This window comes from Cryptotermes secundus, unplaced genomic scaffold (assembly GCF_002891405.2).
Source record: "Cryptotermes secundus unplaced genomic scaffold, Csec_1.0 scaffold582, whole genome shotgun sequence".
Classification (NCBI taxonomy): Eukaryota; Metazoa; Arthropoda; class Insecta; order Blattodea; family Kalotermitidae; genus Cryptotermes; species Cryptotermes secundus.
Window position 1 is genome coordinate 82,281 of NW_019724752.1, and position 15,255 is coordinate 97,535.

The window sequence follows — 15,255 nt, forward strand, 5'->3', positions numbered from 1 at the left end:
GGGCAGCCAGATAAGTTGCTTACCACTTGACGTTCAGGGAGGTACGAAATTTGGCAGTTACCAACACGCACTAACCTGTGCTGCTTTTTACATGCACACACGAACTGTCGTGGCATAGGTAGAGTAGGCCCAGAATTTCGCTGCTTATATTACTATCATCTTTCGCTCCTCTTCGTAACTACTGCGAACTGTTAACGAACATAATGACTGAATAGCAAGTGTTAGCCTTTTGTATAATAGGGAATGACTTAAATAAAGAACTTTAGTAAGCGCCCGACCCATGTAAATTTACTGTCATGTTTTCTCCATGTTAACGTCGACAGTCCTAGATTTACTATTTTTGTAAAAACAAAACCAAAAGCCAGAGATTTTCAAAATGTAAGCATGGGTTCGGCCTTTGGTTCCATTTCGAAAATGTTATGTCCATGGTTTTGTTTCTTTAATAAATATTTAAAAACTTTTTTAAGGCCAGGTTTTGGGTTTTGTTTTGAAGTTACTTAGCTCACCTGTTAACGTATAAGTACTGAATAAAGACACCTCATATGTGAGGTTTAAATATTAAAATATTTATTTAGTCATTAAATTATAAAATACAAAGCTTGTGTATTTGTAAGGATGTATAGGGATATTCACAGTGGACGGGATCTAACGGGAGAAAGGGGCCAGGTCTGCAAGCCCGCTGGGGTTGGTTTGTTAGTGTCACAACCTAGAGACGGACGCCTGGGTTGCGGGAGCGTACGAAGTTAAGCAGCTCGTCACTGTCCTCACAGACGAACGGTTTCAGGTGGTGGCAGGCCACATCGTGCCATTTGATGCCGTCGTTGTAGAAGTTGTTCAGAATGGACAGACAGGACTCATCGTTGCCCTACACAACATACATACAAGGTCTCTCTAATATAAGATCAGTAATTTCTAGCCTGAACAGGTTGGTCTAGAGATAAGGCTCTGCACTTGTATTCGGGAGATAAAGCTCGATTACAATGTGATGGCAGAAGACAGTTTTCATGTGTACGGGTTCAACTGACGAGTCCGTATGCTCCTACAGCAGGTAAGATGGGTAGACAGCTCGGTTCTGCGTTAGAGTAGCTAGTGACGGACTTACTCATTCCACTCTTCTGTTCCCCCTTCATTCCCCTCTTTCGCGCAGGTTTGTGTCATCACATAGTAATCGAGCTCTACTCAATTTGACTCTTGGGTAGGATACAGACTACCTTGACTGAGGTTTCGGTATTTCAATAAGTTTCATTATGATGCTACCTTCCAATATCGTCCTGTCCCGTCTTAATGTTAATTTTGTTCAGTGTTTCCAGCCATAACTTTGTATTAAAATCAAGAAATCAAGTAACGGGCATCAAATAGTGCCGTATTAAAAACTATAAAAATAAGCAAGCTAACTAATATTTTGCTATGGGTTGTCAAGATTTATGATTCTAGCTATCAGAGCATTTACAATAAGCCATCATTATCTTGTCATTATCATTAAATCATCACTTATCATTAAATTTTCAATGCATTTTTGTTCTGCTTTTGTCTTTTAGGGCTACTTTTACTTCACTCAATACGGATAACAGCCAATTACTCCGGATTAACGAGGTTTACTGTTCAGTTCTATTACTTTTATGATAAAATGAACAGAGGGGCATCAAAAAGAGGAGTTTGAAGAACTGTAAAAATAAGTTAATTACTACTTTGCCGTGGATCGTCAAGATCTATGATTCGAGCTCTCTGAACCTTTACACAGTTTATAAATAAAGAAACATTCTCTCAGTGTTCGTTGCCGGAAGCTCCACATCGAATTCAGAATGGAGAGCTCAGATTTTGGCAAATTTTGGGAGGAGCTCGTCTTAGCAGAGGGCGCATTTACAGTGGTCACTGGGGTCTTGGAACTTTTCTGAAGAAGCTTTCCAAGGTCCGAATTTCGAGTTTCCATTCACAAGTCCTAAAAGGCTGAGCGAAAGTCTGACAGGTGTCAGTTTCGTGGGGTATAAACTGGGGAATTATTAGTTTGAGGTAGGAGTGTACAGAGACATTTTCATGTCCACATAGCTATAAAAATACTTCTTGAAATAATTAGCCGTTTTTTAGTGACAGGTAGTGACAGGACTACGGCTGTTTGACAAAATGGCCGGTGGGACGAAGTTGCTGAAGACTAAGAGAACTGGATTACTCTGCTAAAAGAATTTGCTGTTGCTGTTGTTTTACCTGGGGAGCCTCGCGGTTGTCTGGCTGAGGTTGGCCGAATCCACCCGTGTGGCTCCAGTCACCAGAGTTGCGCTGGGTCGTGGGTCCGATCTTGGCTCCCGAGCCAGACCAGAACCAACCATTCACATTTGGAGGCTGGAGGTCAGGACGGTTGCATCCATTGAAGTTGCATTTGCGCCCAGACGTCCAGATATAACGCACATTACCTGCAATTGAAGATTTTATGTACTCAGGAAGAACTAAAAGCTTAATGTAATTTTGAGATAATTTAGAGACGAGTGCAGTCCACGCCTTTGAAGCTGACTGCTGGGTTGCACGGAAGTGATCCCTGTGGCAAGAAGTACAGGGACACTGGTTGCATCCTCACTGTAGGAGAAGTGTGACTCACAGAAATTTGTATTGTAGCGTGTACAACCGTTCCGCGAGATAAGGCGAACAAACAGCGACCGTCTCTAGGCTACTACTCGGTACACACGCTCCCGGTGCAACGGATATGCACGCAACAATAGAAGAATGGTGTTTTCTGTGTGGTCCGCGCCGAGAAATTATAACCAGGACAGAGCAATGAGTGACTTGTAGCCTGTGTGGAGGCAGGGTCGAATACCCCCACCGTAGCCCTGCGAGTCTCAGGAGGCAACGAAAAGGAAACCCCGTGCCTGGGGGTATAACTGGGGCACCCTGTTCCTGGAGGATACAAATATGGGGACTTGGCACTCCAGGTTGGGGGAATCTGAGACAGTAAAATGTAGTTATGAGTCCCGTGGGACTCAGACCTGAGAATGACTGCGCTCGCGAAGGCCAACAGCAATTTAAACGACACATCTATTCTCTCGCCAGAGAGGATATTACATAAAGACTATGAAAGGAAGTGTTCAGTTGAAAAAATGCTTGTCATGAGTCTCAAACGGCTTGTTACCAAGACGAATTGATTGGCTGTAAACTGCCAGTCGTAAAGTCACTCTGACTCTGAATGAGTGAGTTGCTAGTTCAAAGTCAGCTTGTGAATAGAAGACTAGGAGTTTGGTCGTGAAATGGACTCCAGGACGAGAGTTGTTAGTTGAGAGCTGAGTTCTGCATGGGAGGCTGTGAAGATAGAATCTGAGCGCGTGAAGCTGAACGATATCTACTATTAAATGCCGTTGCCAAGGAACGGCAGTTGAAGACACTGCAGGCTGGAAAAGGCTCAGCGGGTGCTGTGGTGATTTTTAAAGTGTGTAGTTCCGAGTGGTGTGTATAACTGGTCAGTAAATCCATTCACCAATCCATACCTCGTCTGTAGCCGCATAAAACATGAGGCAACCCAGGAAAATGTGTCAGTTTGAAGTATTAATAACAGCCTTCTTTTGATATCGGATTAAGCCTTGGTTTACATGAATCTTATCAAATGAATACGCAGAGAGAAATCCCTGAAGAGTGTACATGGCCGTTTGTCGAGTGCTATTAGTTAGTGCTCGTTTCATCAGCGGTAATAATCGGAAAGTAGGCAATACAGCTTTTAATAGTAAACGAGGGTTATTAAACTTGTTTTGAAATGTCATAGTGGCATTTATGATCAGGCCTTTAGAAACACAGTGAGTTTCTCAGGCTGTGCCACCAAGAAGCGAACCTACGCGATGTGGGTCCGACCGACTTCCGACTCTTCATTTTGATTTCGCTTTCAAAGAAACTAAAACCTGCAACAGTCGAATGTGTTGGATGATATATGTCCCACAGATATATCTGCTGTATCTCTTGAGGTCTGTATGTCTCACAAGAGCATGCAGACTTAAGGATTCGAGTCCTCTTTCGATTTATTAGAATCTTACTCTAAAGGGTCGAGTCTACTTAGCATGTATCAAAATTCACTTGTCAGTAGTCCCCCCGTTAGCACACAAAAGCGTTGACATTCTCTAAGTCGCCCGTGGCGGAGGAACAAATGGACTGTTTGTTGCGTCACCTCTGGCAATCCTTTGCTTGATAAACTCGTTCTCCTGCGGAGTTTCCAAGGAGACGGCGTCCATGCAGTGACGTCTGCATATGTTTCTAGCGTCAAGCCAGTCCACTTCCAAACTGCGGGTTGGTCCGTGTTCCCAACTGAAGAAGTAAGCATGTGCTACTCCTCGAGCATCTCTGTAAGTCGAATGCCGGACCCCTGCAAACAGAAATCACCCTAGCCTATATTCTAAGTACATCTATAGGCAGTCAGTTCTTATCGCAAGAATACTGGGACTGCATTGAATTGATCAGGAAAACCAGTTAAATGTAAGGTAAAGCTATCCCTATAACAGGCCGTGGAGTTCAATAGGGTTGTGAGACGTCGAGGTTCCCACATTTTCTAGACAATCGGCTCACAAATGGAGGTGAGGTCAGCCTTAAGCGCCGGCCGCCCACTACCTCCCAGGAAGATTCCTGGTACTCATTTCTGTTAGAGGTTGAGTGTGGCTTGAAGGATTAGGTCAATTTGAAAAATCCGGTGACCTCATCGGGAATGGAACACGAGAGGACGATTTTCAAACAAATCAATTGATACATTGTGTAAATACACGTACAAGTAGTAAGAGCGTTCATATCAGAGCTCAGGCGTTAGCTTCCCGCTACGGTTGCTCAGGCTCGATCCCATGTTATGCCATGTGGGATTTCTCGTGGATGAAGAGGTATGAGGGCTCTCGCTCCACCACCTGCCCCAACTTCATTAATCGGTTCTTAAGAAATAAATTGAAAACAGCACAGGCCAATTGTCAGATTTACTCATTTCCAGTATTTTATGCTGACAAGCTAAATGCTGACGTCACTGAGCCATGAAGACATGGGACAGTGGAAGTGTACCTCCACCATTGTTGACCTCAGCATTAGATGTGAATGAGCAGTCAGCTTGATGCCTCTGCTGCTTTACGCCAGAGTAAGAGCTCCAGATGCCCGTTAAATAGGAGATTGTGTTCGCCTCAGAATCGATGGTCGCTCTGTGGAGAAGAGAGAAATCTGTTGCTCCTTCCGGGAATTGAACACCAGTTCCCCGGTCGCCCAGCCTGTGGCTCGTCGCTGTATCGCCTGAGTTATCCTGCTCTATTTTATGCTAGCGCCGGTACCAAAATGCTTAATAACTTACCCTATAATAACATAACATGAGTCAATGGTCATAATATAAAGAAAAACTCCGTGATTTCAGTCCGCAAGCGAACTATACCGACCGAGGGACCGCCGCTTGTCGGCGAAGTTAGTGCCAACTTTTGCGGATAGAGGGTGTCGCATGGTCAGCGCAACGAATCCCCACGGCCGTTAATTTCGGTTTTCTGGACCGGAGCCGCTATTTCCTTGAAATTGCTCCTCAGTTATCATCACGAGGCTGAGTGGGCCCCGTTCCAGACACACTACTACTCAGAAAAAAGCTGGTAGCCCCGGGAATCTCTGGATCTGTAGCCAAGAACTCTGACCACTAGACCACAGAAGCGATTGTCATAATATAAAATTACATTAAAATATATCGTAAATGGGCACACCTTTTACTCTGTTCAAGAATACTTAATATGTAGAAACGATCCATAACATATGGTAAGGCCTCTATTTTATATAATTATTCCATAATCATGTAGTATTTCGCGTTCATTTCATGTGTTGTATCTTTATGACTTATTCTATGGCCGACTGACGTCTGGCAAATTTTGGATTTGGGGAATGAATACATGCATGCATGCATGCATGCAGAGTCCAGAATTTCGCGGATGTGACTATAGAGTATTGTAATTTGTGATGTTTATCGATGTACTACAGCGTTCATCTTTCTTTGGGCTGTTATTAATTGCTTGTAACAATCTTCACGCTATATTGTTTTAGTTACCCTTTCAATGAACACCACTGTACTGTTTTCTTGCCTTTGTTGGCGCGTACTGCCTTCCGGTCACTATTCATAGGACGGTCCTGTGCTTCGCCTTTCTAGAAGAACCGGGGAGAAGATGACATCTGGAAACTTCGACAGCGATGCGCGAGTGTCCGCGCAACACCACTCCCGCCTTAAGGCTCCTCGTCCCGAGTAATGCTTACATGCGATCCCAGCCTGCCCAAGTGCACATCTTCATCTTTACTCTGGGATTACTCTGGATTCTCTAGACTACATCGTTGAAGCGGGCTAGAAACTTGTAAGGCCATTTCAAGGATGACCATAACTCCGGCGACTTCCCTCTGGTACGGGTCGCGAGATACAACCAGACATGTTCTCCTCCCTGGAATCCAAGAGGGTTGACAGGAAGGTCATCCTGCCGCTGGCCACTTCAGATGTTGACGTGTGTAATCACGGATGCTATGCAACCGTTTCACTGGATCCACCCCTCATTTGGACTTTTGTCAATTCTTGTCTGGTCGCATGTGAGGTGTAGCTCCCTCCATGGTGGACTCCGTGCCTGTGAACTCTGTAAGTCAGCGGGTGGACCGGTAGCCATTCCTACCCAGTCTCTGATTCGTCGATACGGCCTTCTTCAAGTACGCCTCTGCTGCTTCGACGGAGCATTCCATCATGCTATCCAACTTCGGAGTCAGAGAGGTGATGCGCGTGTTGCATACTCCAAGGCGCCGTAACACTTACTGCGGCAGCCGTGATAGGATTTGCGGCCTTGGTCTCTGTGCAGTTGCTCAGAAACCCTGGGTCAGGAGAAGCTGAGAATACCCGTATTTTGTAGACTTGGAGCATCCTGAACGGAAGCTGTACTTACTGTTGGCACAGCTGCGGGGATCTGGCAGTGCGAGCCGGCGTTGAGACAAGACCATCGTGGCCCCTAACAGGAGGAGCGTCAACTGTCGAAGCATGATGGCGGTGGTGCGAAATCTCCTCCTGCAACAAACATACAGAAACATTGTAAATACTTGATGAATTTTAACCGGAGGGCATGGGATCAGTTCCCTGCTTCGATCACTTTATGACGTTGTTTGTAAGAAAAGGTAAAACTCCCCCCCCCCGTAACAAGCCGTAGAGGCCCCTAGGGTTGTGAGATGTCGAGGCTCCCACATTTTCTGGACAGTCGGTTCACAGATGGCGGTGAGGTTGTCAGCCTTATGAGCCGGCCGCCCTTTACCTCAGGAGGATTCCTGGTACTCATTTCTGTTAGAGGCTAGTGCGCTTGGAAGGATTATGTCAACTGAAGAATCAGGTGCCGTCATCGGGAATCGAACCCGCTACCTTCCGGCTTGTAGCATAGTGTCTGAACCCTTATGCTGTCTGTACCTTGAATGTATTGTGTCGAATATTAGGATGTCTGTTGAATGGCCAACTTGAAGGAATTTTTTAAAGGAAGCAATAGTGACGTAATCGAGAGATTTTCTTGGAGGGACAGGGTAAAACTACGGAAACCCGCACTCATGATAGCCGATTCCTCTGTCGAGAACGCTTTGAATACTAGTGTAATACCTCTACACAAACGCTCCATGCTCTGGGAATATATGCTTATGGTATATCTCCATGGAGATGGAGGCGCTTCTGTGGGCAGAGACCCAGTGCAAGTGAATCACTTAAGTTTCGAGGAATGAGAGAGAGAGAGAGAGAGAAATCTCAGAGAAGGCCGACGGCGTGATACATCAGTTTCTTGCGTGGATGTTATCCAGCGCCTAGGCAGTGCATACTAGCCTGGGTGTTCTGACAGTAGAATCTGTCAATTCAGGGAAGAATAAGCGAGAAATACTCTATTGCGTAAGGCCTGCGAAGTTCATCCAAAATGTATAGAAAGATTCAGTAAATAAAACATTTCTAGTATGAAAGGGCTGCTTGGCCAAACTTAACGGGGAAACACTCGTAGGAGGTAAAGGTACCCAGTTTCGTGTTAGAGCGCAGTTCTTTGTTTTCCAGAGGGTTCTAACGACGGCGTATAACACTCAGAGTTACTGGGTTTTCGCGCTTTACCAAACGTCCGGTATTATAAAACTAGAAAACAACACTTCGGAAACTGCTCCTGTTCCTCCGTGGGTTTTTATAAGGTTTTCTTCTTCAGTGTTCAGGTTTTACTTCACAGTTGGCGCTAGCACTAGGCATTATACGTATATGTTTTCACAAATCCTTCATTTAATTCTATGCGTTGGTGTTCATGTACTTGGTTTGTTGGTTGGGTGCGTAGCATAAATTTATACCTCCCTTTGTTCCAAGAATGTGCGTGCTTCATCACAATGTTTTCTGCATTTTCTCATACCTTCCTGTTATCTCCCTTCGATATGGACTGCCCTCATGTATTTAAATACCTCCTGTGTGGAGGCAGGGGCGAATGAATAACATAGTACATGTGCGAAATATGCACTTGACCAAAAGCCAAGCATATTAATAAGAGACACACCAATCTTCTCGTGAGAGAGAATGTCCCATAAGGACTATTACTGCAAAAGCCCAGTTGAAAGAAAAATTCTCTGGTCGTAGGTCTCGAGGGGCTTGGCGCCAAGACGAACTGATTGGCAGTAAACTGCAAGTCGTAGAGTGGCTCTGATTTTGACTTGACGTGGTCGAATACTTCCACCGTAGCCCTGCGAGTCGTGGGAGGCGACGAAACGGGAACTCAGTGCCTGGGGGTATAACTAGGCCACCCTGTTCCTGGAAGATATAAATACGGGGACCTGGCCCGCCAGGCTGGGGGAGTCTCGAACAAGACACAATAAAATGTGGTCACGAGTCTCGCGGGACTCGGACCTAAGAGTGACTGTGTTGGTGAGGGCCAGCCGCAATTTTAAACTACAGGCCCATCCTCTCGTCAGAGAGGATATTATATAAGGACTATGAAAGCAAGTATTCAGTTGAAAAAGAATACTGGTCGTGAGTCTCAAGGGTCTTGTCACCAGGACAAACTGATTGGCGGCAAATTGCCAGTCGCAAAATAACTCTGACCCTGACATTGGTTGTCCAGTGATTGAGGTTAGCTCTTTCTAAGGGACCCGATAGAGTTGGTGTCTCCCCTCACCTGAGGAAGGAAACAGATCCAATTTCCGAAACGTTGTGTTTCCTAGTTTCTAAAATGCCTGACGATGGACAAAGACCGGAAACTAAAAAACTCTGAGTGTATTTCTTTGTTAGACACTAAAATTTCACCACAGGAAATTACATATAGGCCCTTGTTCCACAGTTCTCCATTATAGAGTCCGTGTATGGAAATCCGTTGTAACAAATCGAGCAAGAAGCCCGCAACTTTTCGTACCGATCTCACGGCGTCACACCGCGAAATTGTGTAGCTTCATCCCAAAAAGAACTCCGTGGCCTGTAGTCCGCAAGCGAACTATACCGACCGAGCGACCGCCGCCAAGTAACTTCATCCCGTTATGGTTCATAACTTCTTTAACACTAAGTTACTGTCCTCTGGAATATGACGCCGTGTAGTCTGGAGATCCCTGTCAGACTGTATGGTGGCAGTAGGAACCCGAACACGAGTAGTTCTACAACCTGTTTACACTCACAGGAAGCTATGAAATGTTCCTGTGAAGTGACGAGAGATATTTCATGATTTTTCGGCTGAATCTGCATGTTCAGAAAGCACCTACATGAAAACAATTCTGATTTGCCAAAGCTGTGCGTGGATACTGTTACATTTTGAATAAATCTTGGCTCCTCCAGCACAAAGGGCAGGTAGTTATCCCCTGGCCTGTCGAGACCTACAGTTTGAGAAACGTGGCCCCGGTATTCAGAATTGAAGAATTAAATTTCCTCCTTTTTCTAAGTTTAATATTTAGCGATAGTACAATAGTATTGTCACGTGTAGGAGTGACTATAGAAGGGGTTTGGATTGTTGACTCGATTTATTGACCACGTAGAAGTCGTAACTACAAATAATTATAACACTATCGCTATATCCACACTTTACAGTTCACTAGAGCACACATTCTAGTGTTCTCAGTCTGTTACTAGACGTTTCCTGATAACGGCTCCAAAAATGGCTATTCCCTTGCCTCCAGCTCAAGTTGTTTTCACATACTCCCGTACAGACCCTGTCCCTTACTTACGTATATATCATCTCGGCACGGACTACGCAGTAAACACAGCTCTTCTATTGTTTTAGTCCAACTGTTGCATTATTAAGAATTTGCTGCCCAGCAACGTGTTTACCGAGCCGTTGGCCCAAAATAGGTCTTGCATATCCGCCCACCTCGCTGTCATTGCATAGCAACGGCTCTATACGCCACGCTATATTTCTTTCCTTTTTTCTGTTTCTTCTTCAAAATTCCAAAAGGGGTAGGGGAAGATGCTTAGCTTGTCCCTCCGTTTCAAGGGGCATGCGCAAAGGTGATTTGAATGCGCTAAAAACATGCGGAAATGCGTTCAATTCTGTGTTATTGTGTAAGTATAAGTACAGAGTTAGAAATGCAAGCCAGTTTGCCTCCCAGGCACGTCATGTGAAATGACTGGGTCGTGTTGCGTGTTGCTGTTATTTCGCCTGAGGTATCGAAACGGAATGGTTCCAAACATAATGACGCCTCTGCGCAGGACTCAACAGTGACTGCAGGTCTCTGGTATGCGGAAGATTGAATAAAATGAGGTAGAGAGGAACGGTGATAAAATGCAGAACAACATACAAGATTATTATATGAAGCTTGGTAGTTGCTAAAAGGACGGAAACACGGAAACCGAACATAACGAGATTCCTTAGATCATTGGATAACCCAGTCGATATAATTTGTGAGCTCTGATCTATGGAGCAGCGTCCTTATTGAGAAGCTAATATTCGCTCATCTACGAGGGAGAATCAGTAGACAGGACACAAATGGAAGTAAAACAGCTTTAATTGACGAAATAGGTTTTCTGTGTAAATTTCTAGGTGGCAGCACAGTCCAGATTCACGACAGGCTAGGTAATAGACTCGCATATTCGTACACGTTTTCAGCAGCTGGTTTTAGTAGTCAAAATGGTAACCATGCTTGAGGAGTATGCTACCGAAGAACAGCGTTCTCTTATGCGTTTTTGTGGGCAAAAAGACTCAGTGCGAAGGATATTCATAAAGAAATATTTCCTATTTACGGTTGGAAATGCATGCCTCTTTCACCTGATCACCAGTATCTGATGAATCACCAGGATATATTCACAAGATCGTAGTTAGCATGTTTGGGTCCTGTTGGCGGCATGTTTCAGTGCCCCCGTGTCTGGCTGCGCCTTGTTAAGTGCTCTCGTCTATCCTGTAGCTACTTGAAACCACTGAACCTCTCTGCATGAAATTTGATAACCGGGAGTGTCAGTTTTTCCGTGTTATTTTCAAATTGAACAACAGTAACGGACACTTCACATGGAGATTCTGCATGCGTTTCTGTGCATTTCTGGAATGTAACTCGTCAAACATTTACTGGAGCAGAAAATTCTTGGAACAGGAGTTGCAGAGAAGAACGAACCAAATATGTGCGTAAAATACATTGTTTTCTTTCACCGAAGCTTTGCAGTTCTGTTCTGTGTATATATTTCACGGTTGTTAACCTTTGAATGTGTCTCCAGAAAGAGGCTGTGGAAATTCCACTTCGTTTCGCAAATGGCGAGTCGGTTCACGTCATACACAGTTAATGATTCTAGCAATGCGGGCACCGCCATCATGTTACGGGATTTTGAAGGCTGCATTGCCGATTGAGGCGTCTGTTTATCTTGGCGCACATTGAGGGCAGTGTTGTTTAGCGACACCTTTTCTCCTTCATAGTTTACACGAGGCTAAATGACAACGTAATTGTGAACAATAAATTGGAAGGGATTTTTAAGGATGTCATGGCCTATTTTAAGGTATTTCAGCATTTTGTTGGTGGACTGAGCTAAACCTGGAACAGCCTGGTATTAGGGCAGAGATTCGAACACTCAAACCAGGTCTGCTAACGTCTGGACGTCTGCGTTCTATAATCGACATTTGAGATGAATCGAATCGTACTTCGAAAGTTGCGTTTGTCTGCCAGTAACTTAATTTCTGTGTTTAAAATTTCTGGTTCGAAATATTTTGGTACACATTTTGAAGTAAACTCACTTTACCCACTTTAGACGGAAGAATACTTTAACGGATTTCATCAACGCGTTTCCAGGCAACAGCTTTGTAAACACGAATAGGGGCGAAAATAGAAGGAAAACTGTTTTCTATTCTGTCCGCTCCGAGAAAAAACAAGGAACTGTAGGAAGTCTGTTGCCAGGCAACGCAGCTGTAAACACGCATCCGCAACAATGGGAGACGACATTTTTCGTGGGGTCCGTGCAAAGAAGTTATCTTAAAGACGAACGGCGCTACGAGTTCACTTCGGAGTTTTCGGCAGATGACAGCCACGGATAGTTCGGCGTAAAAGAAGAAGTCTGCCTGGGAAGGCTTTGTGTGTGATCGGAAGGCTACATTCACGTGTAACACTTGGAGTGTGTGACTCAGTGAGACTGTTATACGCGCAGTTAAGTCGACCTGTGAAGACTTTATGTGTGATCGGAACACTTGGAGTGTGTGGCTGAGGAATAGTAACTGAGGGAGTCTCCTGAGATAGCAGTTGAAGACGTTCGGGAAAACTTGGCAACGAGTTGGTTTAGTTGCAAGAGTGCGGCTGAGCGAAGACTTCATGTGTGCTGCAGTTACAGTCAGATTGGTATAAATCCGTTGCTAGGATGAGACTAGTGAAGATTGAGGACACTAGTCTGTGTCTGTCAGTGATCTGAAAATTGTAGCTAAGAGTCGTGTGTATAAGTGGTAATAAATCCATTCTGCAATACATACCCCGTCTATAGTCACACTCTCCTAAATACGTGACCTTATTATTATTCCTATGAGAAAACTTGTCTTTAATTATGCAAGGTCTTCATGAACGCATCCTCGCATAATATATGAGCACACTGTATTCTTGAAGACCATGGCCGCTCACAGTCAAATCCACTCCAGTTTATCCTTTATATATCGGCTTACCCCTCTGCGTTATATGAGCCTGGCCACTGAGAGTGCCGCAGAGTAGCCCACAGAAGAAGATACAGCGTTCTTCAGTAAGTAACAAAAACATACTGGGTTAAGACTGGTTACCAGACAGACGAAGTAGAGATCCAGATGACAAAAATACGAGGGAGAGTCAGTAAACAGGCCACAACTGGATATAAAACGTGAAATATATGATATTCGAACCTGGAAAAGAGCGTTAGATTCTCGACATATCCTCCACCAACACTGATACATTTGTCCCATCGCTTTACCAGTGAGTCGAAACCCGCAGCACAGAAATCTTTTGACTGTTCTCTCAGCCACTTCCGCACCAGGTCGGGCATAATCTGTGATTCTCGGACGTCCTTGAGAGAATTTCTCGACCATGTCGTGAACCGCTTTACGCAGCAAACACTTCCCATCATAAATAGGAAAGTATTTTTTATTAATATTCTTTGCATTGCCATAAGATACGCACAAGAGGACGCTGCTCTTCGGTAGCATACTCCTCAAGTTAGTCGCCATTTTGACTACTGAACCCAGCCTTAAACTTGCGCATGCACTTCTGATATCTTGATTGTCGTGAAACTATGCTGCTACGTAGTGATACACACAGAAAACCTATTGCGTCCATTACAGCTGTTTTACTTCCATTTGTGACCCATTTACTGACTCTCCCTCTGATACAGAGACACCCAAGTTTAGCAGGAAAGATGAATTCAGTTCAAGACACACCTTGAGGACCCAACCCTTGAAGCAACAGCAAAAGTTTAGTTCGCCTGGAATCCTGAGCCATAAAGACGAGAAAGGGCCATTCGGTTCGGCGTGTTTTCTTTTTGGCCTACTTTGCCGGCCAGTGTCAAGGACAGGCATGGGCCAACGCCACGTGAATTGGCTCAGCATTGGAATGGCAGAACGCGCGTGCCCTTGACATTCATATGGAGACAGATAACGACACCAGACTTCATAATCAGGTAACGGACATGTTCTCGACACGCAGCTGCACAAACAACTTCCCCCACAAATGCCATACGTTTCGAGTGGCTTGTCTAGATTTCCTTTAAGGCAGAATGGTTACAACAGGACGTGCCACTGAAATCGCAACGAAAACACACCTACGAGTGAGCCGTTTTTGGGTAATGACTCGGTATACAGATTACCGCAGCAACGGATACCCATGAACCAATAGGGGTACTGTTGGAAACGCTGTTTTCTACTCGGTGCGTGTAAAGGAGTTATAAGGAAGACAATTAGGACAAACGAGTTAGTGGGGTCGAATGCCTCCACCATAGTCTGATAGTCGTAGGAGGCGACGAAAAGGGAATCCAGTGCTTGGCGGTATAACCGGTCCACCCTGTTCCTGGGGGATATAAATATGGGGACCTTGCCCTCCAGGTTGGGGGAGTCTCAGACCTGAGAATGACTGCGCTGGCGAGGACCAACAGTAATTATAAACAACGGAGCCTCTCGTCAGAGAGGACGTTACATAAGACTACGACCGCAAGTGTTCATTTGGAAAAGAAACAGTTATCGTTAGCCTCAAGGTGCTTGCCGCCAAGACGAACTGATTAGCGGTAAACCGTCAGTCGTAAAGTAACTCTGACTAACCGAATCAGTCCTATGCGGAGTCTGTGAAGAGAGGACTTGAACGAGTGAAGCTAATGATTCTCCAGTGTTAGAAGCCGTTGCCAGGAAACGTGTATTGAAGACACGGTAGGCTGGAGAACACTTAGCATGTAGTGATTAGTAAAGTGTGGGATTCAGCAATGGCGCTGTAATTAAGTGTAATTACGACTTGTATGCAAAAATGGTCAATAAATACAATCACCAATCGAAACCCCAGCGATAGTCACTTATGCACGTGACAGTATGCTTCAAAGCGCTAAGACGTATACACAACCTGCTTTAACGTTGAAAGCGATCCCTCTGCCCCCACAGTGTAGTTATGTGTTCCGTATAACTAACTTCATGGAACTGAGCACTTCTCGGGAAGCTGCCAATTGTGCAGCTACTCAAGAACTTCCCAACATTTTATGGAACCCGAAGGTTCATCGCTGTGCTCACAAGAGCCCTCCACTATTCCCTATCCTGAGCCAGATCAATCCAGTACATTCCGCCCCATCCTACCTCTCTACTCTCCATTGCAATACTATCCACATACTTACATCTTGGTCTAAGATCCGGCATAGCGCAGTCAGTATAGCAACTGGCTACG

General features: G+C 44.9%; 2 protein-coding genes across 2 annotated transcripts in view; one reads left to right on the top strand and one right to left on the bottom strand.

The window, feature by feature from the left end:
- The window catches only part of LOC117282198, a 127,033-nt gene that overhangs the window by 5,706 nt on the left and 106,072 nt on the right, over positions 1-15,255 (top strand). The gene's annotated exons all lie outside the window — the stretch shown is intronic.
- The window catches only part of LOC111862912, a 41,940-nt gene continuing 27,239 nt past the window's right edge, over positions 555-15,255 (bottom strand). Inside the window, exons 2-5 of the mRNA XM_023848757.2 lie at positions 6,885-7,003; positions 4,139-4,333; positions 2,203-2,408; positions 555-865 (exon numbers count right to left, since the gene is read on the bottom strand). Coding sequence (XP_023704525.1) covers positions 707-865; positions 2,203-2,408; positions 4,139-4,333; positions 6,885-6,978 — 654 coding nt within the window. The 5' untranslated portion in view covers positions 6,979-7,003 and the 3' untranslated portion in view covers positions 555-706. The remainder of the gene's footprint in view (positions 866-2,202; positions 2,409-4,138; positions 4,334-6,884; positions 7,004-15,255) is intronic.